This window comes from Mya arenaria, chromosome 4, assembly GCF_026914265.1.
Source record: "Mya arenaria isolate MELC-2E11 chromosome 4, ASM2691426v1".
Classification (NCBI taxonomy): domain Eukaryota; kingdom Metazoa; phylum Mollusca; class Bivalvia; order Myida; family Myidae; genus Mya; species Mya arenaria.
The window spans coordinates 72981998-72993399 of record NC_069125.1 but is presented as its reverse complement, the minus strand read 5'-3'; the positions used below and the strand labels follow the sequence as shown (position 1 = coordinate 72993399).

Sequence of the window (11402 nt, the reverse complement as noted above, 5' to 3'; positions counted from 1 at the left end):
TTTTTGCTTCCGAATGGAAAGATTGTCGTCAAGGTTTTATCATTCAACAAAACAAGAAGTCAGGGTTCTTTTTGTTTTATTTACATTTATAACATGTTGCTCAAAATTATCACATTAGCAAAAAGAAAAGTTTTTAAAAGATGAAACAACGCTAAAACAATGATTTATAATAGAAAACAGTTATAAAATATATGATTTAGTCATGGGATAAAAGTATTGATTTAAAATATCTACAGAGGACAGTGAATAGAGTATGAGCATGTTAAAACTACAGAATGCTAATTAATTCATTTGGGGGGGGGGGGGGGCGCTTCAGTAAACGAGCTTAGTTGTTACTTCCAATAATAGTTTATGTATTCTAACCTTTGTAAAATGTATTAACACAACATGAAGCATAAACACTGCTGACTGAAGGCATCATAGTTGAACACAAGAAGGCATGGCATTTATGGAACAATTGACACAAGCCCAGAGTTCACCTTCATAGGGATATGTTCACTCAAACTTAATTAAAATACAGACAAAATACTTCTGATTTCCATGTAAATATTCCAAATAGATTATGATCTATACCTTTTTCTCAAACACTTGTATAATATTAACACAATTATAATACTAAGATGAATCACATATGCATGAATAAATTTATTCTGATCATAATACTGAGCATAATTCAACAGATATATAATACTGCCTGTCTTGATGAACTATTTCACTTCTTTCTGTATAAAGGACGGCTGTTAAAACTCAGACAGGGCGTATAATTTTTTCTTCCTTTCCTTTTTTTCCCCAAATAAATTATTAACTCTTGAATCACACAAATAGTAAGAACATTTATGATTAAAAATACTGCAAAATGTACATATCTTTATGCTATTTAATTTTGTCGAACCGTATATTTAAAAAAAATCATTGTTCAATGTTTGGAAATAAACTTAGCAAAACATGTTCGTCAATTAGTTAAACAAAGCACAATCAAAATGCTAATTTGCACTGAAGAGATGGTCAATTTGTATATCCGCTTCACCAGTTGGACTGGGCCAGGATTTCATTGGTCTATCGAAGTGAAACCCGTGCAAACTGTAAATGTGTGGATGCTTTCCAGGGTGGCCTGGCTCTTCAGTGGTCAGTTCCGGGTGATACGTCAAAAGTATATTACGTCAAAAGTATATCATATGACAAAAAAGCTGATGGCTGCAGTCGGTTTCTTTGATGTAGGAAGTCAATCAACAGGCTATATATGTATATATAAAAACCACTCCGATGGATAAGGCAGACTTAAAGCCACGATCATTAAATGCTTCAAACACTTCTAATGCTTAGTTTATTTACAACAAGTACAACGTGAAGTCAGATCATTCTTTTTATACACACCTGGCTTATATATAACACATTTCCCCAGTGCATACACTCATAATAAAAACAAACTATAAATATTAATAAACCTTATTGTAAGCGGTACATAAAGGATTTCTTAGACACTGGTGAATCATAGTTTAATTTATGTAAATATATTGAAATATCTTGGTCCAATACAGTCGAGATCACAGGCAGTGTACTGAAAGACATATCCTGTTAGTCCATGGCTTAGTTTATATCCGCACCGATAGTAGAAAGCCGCTCTTTCATTGTAAAATAACCCTCGAATCTGCTCACTCCATACTCCTGAAACAATACACACAATAATTAACTCCATTTTATTAAATCTGATTCGGTTACCAACGTAAGGCAGAACCATATAAACAAAATATTATTTTATTAAATCCTTCACTTGCGTTATAATTATATGATGACTGTTACTGTATTGATGTCCTACCATAAAGCCAAACTGTATGGAAGACATTTCGTTCTGCAGTATGGCCCAGAGTCCCCATAAGAAGTGTGAGGCGAGGGCATATGTGTTCGCCTCCAGGTACATCCCATCTAGCATGCTCTCCGTCACCTCCACACCGCTCTCTGACAAATAGGCACGAAAAAACTCCGTCTGAAATCATCCATGGTCAACGTGTGTTAGATCAAAGTGGTATTATGTCTATGTGTTCTGTCCTTAAAGGTCGAAAATGACCATCAAAACATTTGCCCGCACTTATACTTTCTCTTACAATTGTTAACGTAACACTCACTAAACTGGTACTTTAAAAACGTTACTTCCGTCAGAGTAAAATTTAACTATTCTTAGATTGTCGTTTTTATATATTCTTTATATCCCTGCCAACCCTCCCGACTTGTATGTACCTGCTGTTGCCTGGAAGGGTAGTTTTCCAGTTTGGCGCTATAATACGGGGGCTCGGTCACGTGGTAGTCGTAACACCACTCAAGAAAGTGGTTACCAAAGTCGTACCCCCTGAAGCAATGGAACATCATATAAGTTTAGTTTTTAGTTTAAACCTTTTTGAACGAACGTGAAGAAAGCAACATTTAAGAGTATTAAGTCAGTCTCGTTGGCACGATGTCGATGTGTTAACATGATAGCAGCGTACACCGGGAGCCCGAGTCCACCAACTTTCACTTAGGGAATGCAGAACCTATATGAGTCCCGTTGGGTTACCATAATTTGTTGCCAGAAAGCCAAATTAAGTTCAAGAATAACTTGTTTAAAATCTAATAATTGATTTGGGTATTTTAGCGCAGGAGTGTATAAAGTGCACATCGTTGGTTTTGCAAGTCAACTTTATCATACACAATATTTATTATATATAACATTCCTAATAACAGCTGCAACAAAGTATTTGTCTTTATGTTTACATAAGAGCGCCATGATGGCCAAATATCGCTCCATTGAGATAACTGCCATTTCCCCTGAATTTTGTCAACTTTAATAAATTGTTAAAGCTTACTTAAAACGTCCGACAAAAACTATGACTTAGTTTCGCGAGGATCCAAAAATAATCAAAATTCAGCATCCATTGTTATTGAAAAAAAACAACGTTTCTCTTTGCGACCTACCTTTGTGACATACTCTTTCATCCGGATGACTCATACTCGAAATAAGTCGAGATTTGATCAAAACAATTAGTCTGACTAAGATTCAAGGTGATAAGATCAAAGGTGCTCGTCACATTGCCTGGATACAGTTTGTTTTATAAAAAATAAAAAATAAAAAATTTAATTATTTATTTTGGTCAAAATAGTGAATATATGTCATTTAAAAAATTCATGAAAGAAAATTAGTATTATATATAAATAAATATAAGGTAAACATGTGCAAAAAATCATCAATTCCAAACGGACCTAATCAATAGAGCATAGTTCCTAAAATAATTGAGATAATCTAATAATTTTTACTGTTCTGATAAGGTAAGATTCCCATCTACAAGAAAAATATAACTTTTATGCTAGTAAGATTGACCTTTAAGGCATATTCCAACAAAATGCACCGACCAGAAACTGAAATTCGCCATTACGAAAGAACCGGGAGGTTGAAAAACAACGGATTCCCCCCCCCCCCCCCCCAAAAAAAATACGTTAAGAAAAGACTGACATGCAAACTTTGCGCATGCATTACAAAGAGAAGCTTAAAATATCGTTCCTACCGTTAAAAACTCGTTGAATAAGACGCGTATTTATCCAAATCAAACGTTTTTTGTTGCAGTATTTCTACGTATGACCTAGTGACCCAGATTTTTACCCATATTCGAAATTGTTTGAAAATCCATCACGAAAATGAGTCTGATCAATTTTCACAGAGATAGGATGTAACCAATACTGGGTAATCATGTTTTATCTACGACTTGACCATTTGACATAGAATTTATACAAACGGACCGAGATTCGATCTTGATCGAGACAGCACCAAGAAAATCATCATGGCAAAAACGTAGCCTCCATTGCGTTATAAAAGATTTTACATAGTTTTAACCTAAGGTAGCCCATTTAAAACTTGAACAAAATTACACGAAAACAATCATTCTGACCAATCTTTACAAATATCAGGTTTTGTAACAGGGTTTTTGTAAGATTTGACAGTGAAATAGTTTTTGATCCGAGATGTCCCGTACACGAACTTGTCAAGGATTTCAACATTACAATTATTCTTACCAATTTTCAGATACACAGGCCTAAAATATTGGCCTCCGGGGAGTAAACAAACCAATTGTTGTCGTCGGGGCCAGACAACCAACCTACCATAAAAGCTCAGCCTGTGCTCAGGTAAGCCGAAAATATTTTATCTTTTTATTTCCCTAATAAACTTCTTCTAAACGGCTCCTGTACAGACGGAGCCTGATACACTTCTCATGTTACAAATAAGTACTACATTTTAGCAAACTATCCTTTGCACTCACCTGTAAATCTGTTCACGTAGCCAATAATAAGGTATCTGCTACTTGTACGTTAAATCGGTTATTAATGTTATTCTTACCTGTAGTTATAACTGCAGTATTCCCAGTCAATGACTGTCATGGTCTTCGACTCCTCCGTGTACAGAACGTTCCCTGCAAAACTAGATAGAATTACCCCGAGTCAACAGGTCATAAAGGGGAGATAAATATGCCGCTTTAGGTTCGGAGTGCAATGCAAAATCAATTGGTGATGAATTTCAGTGTTTGTTTAAATGTCTTTTTAGAGGTATAACGTTATATATATATATATATATATATATATATATATATATATATATATGGCATTAAATATATATTTATATATATTACGATGAATTGTAATAATGGAACACAACTGTTCAAACTTTCCCTCATTTGTAATAAAGGTCATTTTAATTAACTCATTCTTTGTGTACCCTCAACATATGTTTTTATTAAAATTTGTAAATACACTGTTTGATAAATAGTGCTGCTTGTGTTTTGTTATTTTCATGTCACATGCAACAATATAGCACAGCCTTAACAGTGAACTTCAAACTTGTTTTCGCTCGTTTTTATCATCATAACTCTATGATAATTTTAAGTGCGTTGAAGCTCAATATAATTCAAGGAATGTCCTATAATAAACTTTGGACTAACTGCGTCTATATTTTCCATTATCCATGTAAACAACTCATATGATCGCACGCAAGCAACTGGATGCTTGTTGAATATATCGCGTTTGAACAAGACCTGGTTTCAAGACATTACTGCCAACCAGTAGAAAGGGACGAAAAACATAAACCTATGTTAATGCTCGATTCTACTCTACTTTGCAAGTATGGGCTACAGCCGTTTCAAAGTTCCTAATATATATATATGCAGACATTTCAATACGCAGGTAACGGCATCCCTATAATGTGGAAGAGAGCGCCAGTGTGTTGAATGTGAACAAACCACTCACCCTCCTGTAGGTCGTTATGTGAGAACACAACTGGGGATGTCACAGCTGCAAGTATTGATCTGAAATATAAAATGTACTTACTTTGTTCAGAAGTTCGTGCAGGTAGTTATATGTTATGCTAATTTGGTCGTGGGTTTCACACGTTTAAGTAATGCCGTTGTACTCAATGGCAAAACTCATTTCTGCCATCCATTTTCCTTTACGAGAGACGTGCAATTTTCTGAATTTGACTTACTTTAACGCCTTAAGCTCGTCTACCAGATTGTAGTTTCTGAATTTCTGCATGAATGATTCTTGGCTCCGAGAATGCTTCTTTTTTAGAATTCCGTTTACTTGCTGCATCCATCTGAAAAAAACAACAAACAGTTTCAGTAAACAACCTTTAAATTGACAGCATCATAGTGAAATGATCATGCAGCGGTGTTCTGCGTAGCCAAATGCCAATCTTCACGATAGCGGCAGTGAGCGGAGATTACTTCCAGTGCTATTGAGACAATATGGAAAACATGTTAACTGTGTCACTGACAATAACGGACCATAATGAGAACTCAATGTAATTGCCATTTAAATATATTTACAAGTTTATTGGACTCCGCACAGCAACCTATTTTTGGGGTGGTCCGCCGTATTAGATATCCGTTAATCTCATTTTACTGAAAGAGTCTTGTCAATGTAGTCACAAAACACATTTCTGTTTAACGGGACACCATGACCATGAACTACCGACGGTTCCTTTATTTAGTTCTTCAACAACGCACTATAGCCTCTCTTAAATCTGTCTGTTGTAGACTTCGGTGGCAACAACAACACGCACTATAGCCTCTCTTAAATCTGTCTGTTGTAGACTTCGGTGGCAACAACAACACGCACTATAGCCTCTCTTAAATCTGTCTGTTGTAGACTTCGGTGGCAACAACAACACGCACTATAGCCTCTCTTAAATCTGTCTGTTGTAGACTTCGGTGGCAACAACAACAACACGCACTATAGCCTCTCTTAAATCTGTCTGTTGAAAACGTAATTTAGTGAACGCTCAAAGTGTTTGTCCCGCGATGGCACCAATTCTATGACCGGAAAAACCTCTAGAGACAATCTAAACATGTTTCTTTGTACGCACATGTATATGTCACTAGTGGCACTGTTAAACATTTTTGCTAACCGCCACAAATGTATTTTCCATTGGTGCCTTCCTGTATTTTTAGAGGTTTATGCCGAATCCATTGGAAACTGAAAGGATGGTCCGGATGTTAGCAAAATGACGGATTATCCCTTAACAACAACAACTAATGACAGAAAGTAAGAATGTTAGTTACTCACGAGTCCATTGTATCGTTAAGAAAGCGTGGTTCCTTACAGAGCGGCATGTCCAGCGAGTGGAAGAGGGCCAACTTCCGGGCAATTTGGCGTGAGATGTTCGGCTGTGCAAGGTCAGCCGTGCGCAAACACTCAGCCTGAATCCAACAATCAAGGAGTTTTTTTGTGTAGTAGTAATGGTATAGCTGACCACATTAGATAAGAAACACATGACCAGAAACTGAGAAACTGAATATCACGACACTGATATGATGAAAAAACTTCACATATAAATAAATGTGATTTAATGTAACAAATTGTTTATATGCGAAACATACCGGTACCAGCTCTTCAATGCGCGCCTTGGGATTCATGCCGTACAGTTTAGGGCCCAAACCTTTTTCGGACATGAGTGCAAAGATGACGGAATTCTGCACGACAAAGTTGCTTGAGGTGGCGATGTTCCCGTAAACGCGCAGTAGCACCGCCTGTGGCTGGTTTTCCGGTACCGGCACATCCGGTGGCAAGGAACAAACGTACAGATAATTGGTCAGACCGCCACTGAAATATCACAAAAGGGAAGATATAATATCTTAATGGCGCTATAAATGTGTACTATATAAGATCAGGTAAATATAACGGACTCAAACAAGCTTACCATGAACAAAACTAGACAAGTATTTGTGAATTCGTTGAAAATATCAGAGCACTCTTTCGCAATCCCGTTTTTCTGTCACAATATTGCATATCAATACCTTGGATATACTAAAGAGTTGCATATAGACCAATATAATTATAGATAATTATAATAAGTCATGAAATTTGACATCGTCGGATACCCAGATACACACACTCACGCTTGTGTTGAGCCGATGATCGATTACAATCGACAATTGATCGGAAAGGCATACGTCGGTGACAATCGATAATGAAATTTAAACAATCGATTAAAGAAACAAGGGACGTAACCGCTACCGACTAATTTCCTTCTACTGGTTAATGCTAGGTAATGTTGAAATGTTAAGGTGTTACTATGTCACTACAGTAACTTTTAAAAAAAATTCTTTGTAATTTAACTGCTATAGGATTGGTTCTCAACTTCTCATGTTTGTGGTTTAAAAGTGATTTATAAAACCTTTTACTGTTTACTTCGATCTTACGTAAACCTTCGAATAGTCGAGCTAAAAATTAGAGCCTTTCAAGGGTCTCATGTTCTGTAATCACTAAAAGATAGTCGCGTTCTGAACAAATAATGTAAAATGATGTAATTTATACAAAGAAATGTGCCAACAATAGTGTAAGGCAACATGCGTGCTTAAAACTGGAGCATGTACTAGATAAGATAATTAAATAATGATTAAATCGAGTAATAATCGATCATCGATCGTTTTCGGCATAAATTGATTATCGATATGTTTTGTATTTTTTTCTGTCCGATTCCCACCACAACACTACGCTATGCTTCGTTGTGTACATGTAGTAGTGTAACGGGAAAAAGTACCGTGGTTGCCGACGATGGAATTTTGAGTGTTTTTTTTATTGAAAATGAATATAGATCTATTATTATTTTAAATTTCATTGCATCAAATAGACTTGCCAATACTTCTTAGTGATCGGGTATTGACCATGATTTTACAGAGATAGCCTCACCTCAGTGGCTTGATGTGAAACTCGTCTTCAGCGATGTCCGCCCACACACCACCGATTAAATCGCGGCACATTTCGAAGCCCAGGCGCCGAGTCCCCGCCGGAATACCATCGTCTATGTCAGCCGACTGCACTGTCCGGTCCTCCATGTGTAAAAGTCGTCTTAAGACGAGGACGACCATTGATAACAAGTTTTGGGACACGAGATAACGCTTTTCTATCTCCATGATTTTAGTGTGTTTCGTGAACAATAAGATAAGTCGCAATCCTTTAGAATACACCATTGTTTATGTTATACTAATTATATTTAGGTTACCACTCAACGAAAGTATCGAAGTCAAACTAAGTAGTGAACACCACGTCAGAAGCATGTTATTGTTTATCATAATCAGCTGACTTCCCGCTTCGCCCATATTTTCGTAACACGCTGGGAACAAGCCACTCAGACTCAATCGATACTCTCGCCACTTTTTCCTGGATGACATAACATGGTCATACATGTATAATTATGACAGTAAGATGACATACATCATTTGCACTTATCACGGCTGTTCAATGTTAACATTGGGTATTTACAATATTTACCAATTACTTGCGAGTGAAAGTATATCGGTCACTAGATTATGCTGTAATGGGGTTTGTTATCTTCGCGGTCTAGTAAATCCGCCGCTTCAAACTGGTTTAACAGCAGGGGCCGTACTGGGGGCGTACTTTTGGGCGCGCATCTAAGACAGAATGACCATTTCAAAATGAGTACAAAGATGCATGGTTATGTATTAGGAGTTGGTTAGGAATTGAGGTCGCAGGGGTTGATCCAGGATTTGACATTAGGGGGTGGGGGCGTTACTTAGGGGGCGTACCCTTATGACTTGCGCCCCTCACGCAGAAACGAAATTTATTTGGTTTAAAGAGTTGGTAGGGGTTCCTCCCCCACGAAAATATTTCTAGTCCGAAAAGGTACATTTAAGGTGTATTTTATTACTTTTCTTCCCCTTCTGCGCCCCCCCCCCCCACCGAATCCGCTAGGTCGTTCCTATAGAAGCTATTTTAGAATGAGTACTATTGCAAGTTCTTATTCCTCCGATATAGATCGAGTGGTTGCACCGGTTGGCGATTTTCACCTACGTACCAGTTAGCCACAAAGACATTTTCAGTAACATAACTGATTATGATCAAGATTCTCAAAGATACCATCGCATAAAGGTCGTTAATCGTTATGTGCTTGAAATATCGAACATACGGACTCTATTTCCAAAAAGAATTCCTGCAAGGAGACTTTTAGTGCAATAAATATACCTATAGATTCCTGCAGAAAATAAAATTTATCGACAACTAAGAACCAATCTGCACCGTACAAGCCAGCATTTATATGATGCATATTATTGTAAAGTTAATGTGATAAATATATGTATACATGCATACGTCGCTTGTTATTTGTGTTGTGAGATATATTATAAAGTATTGACTCTTGATTTAGTGAAGACATGTCGGTCATGAGATGTAATGATATTAGTACTTATGCCTAATATTGAATAATATGGTAAAATATAGTTGAAGAAAAATTAAGGATTTCTAGAACGTAGAAGTTGCATATAAATTAAATGAACAAATCTTACTACCTTTTAACATAAGCTTTCATTTATCGAAGAAAGTTTATGTTTGTGTTCATGATGCCGTAAGATGAATCTTGAAACTGTCTTAAAATAACATGTTTAAAGATTAAGTACTAAGTTTAAACTTCACCAGGGCCGGTTTTCATAAAAAAATACTTCAGTAGTTTTCTTGCAAGTTAAGTATCTCGCTGGTCATATGGGTTTAACCACGTGATAATATATAAAATACATAATTCTCATTATTTTTATGTAAGTTACAATTATTTTTTTACTGGAAGAGCGCATGTACTTCTCTAAAAAATAGTAAGAAAAACATATTAGGAATTCGTCTTAAAGCTGCACTCTCACAGATCGAAGGTTTTGACGATTTTTTGATTTTTTGTCTTGGAACGAGCCAAGTTTTGCGAAAATCCATGGAAACCAGTAATATAAGACTGCTGACAAAAATTTAGATCGCAGATTATTTATATTTAAGTTCAAAAAATAATGTTTTATGCATTTTTCTTAAACCGTTAGTAACGGTTTAAGCCATAAAACATTGATTTTCGAACAGAATTATGCAAATCTGCGTTGTGATCTTTTGTCAGCATTCTTTTATCATAGGTTTGCAAATATTTACGCAAAAAAATGCTCTTTTCAAGACCAAAAATAAAAAAAAGTTGTAAAAACGGTAAATCTGTGAGAGTGCAGCTTTAAGTAGAAAATGACTTAAGATATTTTATGAATACCGCCCCAGTACGTACGCATGCAGCATGTACAGCGATCCAAGTGTCGGTGTACAGAACCAATGATCGGTTCCCGAACAAATATTAACGTTGTTCTTAGTGATCACACTGACTTTCGATCCAGGCATTTCCATGTAAAATCCTCGCCCTGCGGAGACAAACTGCTGGTAAAATCCCCTGCTCCCGCACCCGGCGACATGCAGTCCGCGCTACTTTCGGCGCGAACCAAAACCCACCACATTCACTCGGCACTGCGGGCAACTGGAAGGTTAAAACGCGGCCCATTTCCCCCGCTATGCCCGAAATACCCCCGGACCTGGGGGTGGGTGGGGTCGTTACGATTGACATTATTAGAACATTGCCAATACACAAAGAACATATCGGTGACATTAATGACAACACTATAGAGTGAACTATGAACAAGAATTAAATATGAGATGAGTTTTACATTTGATATTAGGGAAGAAAAGTATGGACTACAATTAAACGTTGCATATATTGAAACATTTTTATTATGCTACGTTAAGCATTTCTTTTATCTAAATCATGTGATGAATAAGAAGCAATATTATTCAATATTTCATCAATATATCGGGACATGAAGTTGCAAAATATGGCCATATAAGGCCAGTGAATGTATCACACGGGTTTATATATTGCACATAAGTCCCAATAATGAGGACACACTAACATAAAGTGAAATTCGTTTTCGACAACATTCATAAATATTACATTTTCGATCTTCTCTGTTCACATTTCTTTATCTTCCTTCTTCATTATAAAGGTTGTGTGCCGAAACAAAGTCTAGCAAGTAATATCCTTAATGTATTGCTATTGATACAAACTGGGACTAATAAGAAAT

At 36.5% G+C, this 11402-nt stretch overlaps 1 protein-coding gene across 2 annotated transcripts; it reads right to left on the bottom strand.

Annotated features, from left to right (window-relative positions):
- Positions 1–59: 59 nt before the first annotated feature.
- LOC128230262 (choline/ethanolamine kinase-like) lies at positions 60–8739 on the bottom strand. Of its 2 annotated transcripts, XM_052942376.1 has the most exons (9): positions 8206–8735; positions 6894–7116; positions 6580–6713; positions 5498–5608; positions 5263–5321; positions 4361–4433; positions 2236–2344; positions 1817–1984; positions 60–1665 (listed from the first exon to the last, which is right to left on the bottom strand). In XM_052942376.1, exons 1-9 carry the CDS (start codon positions 8484–8486, stop codon positions 1588–1590), a joined length of 1236 nt encoding a protein of 411 aa, XP_052798336.1. In that variant the 5' UTR covers positions 8487–8735; the 3' UTR covers positions 60–1587. The 2 variants fall into 2 exon arrangements, with proteins under 2 accessions (XP_052798336.1, XP_052798337.1); XM_052942377.1 differs by lacking the exons at positions 4361–4433; positions 5263–5321 and having other exon boundaries at positions 8206–8739.
- Between the last annotated feature and the right edge of the window lie 2663 nt (positions 8740–11402).

Bases quoted from the DNA above. Each gene is read 5' to 3' on its own strand.
- LOC128230262 (XM_052942376.1), bottom strand. From the start codon at position 8,486: ATGGTGTATTCTAAAGGATTGCGACTTATCTTATTGTTCACGAAACAC. The intron at 6,714-6,893 runs GTATGTTTCGCA...TGTTGGATTCAG, and splicing joins GCATTGAAGAGCTGGTACCG to GCTGAGTGTTTGCGCACGGC. The intron at 1,666-1,816 runs GTAGGACATCAA...GTATTGTTTCAG, and splicing joins CCATACAGTTTGGCTTTATG to GAGTATGGAGTGAGCAGATT.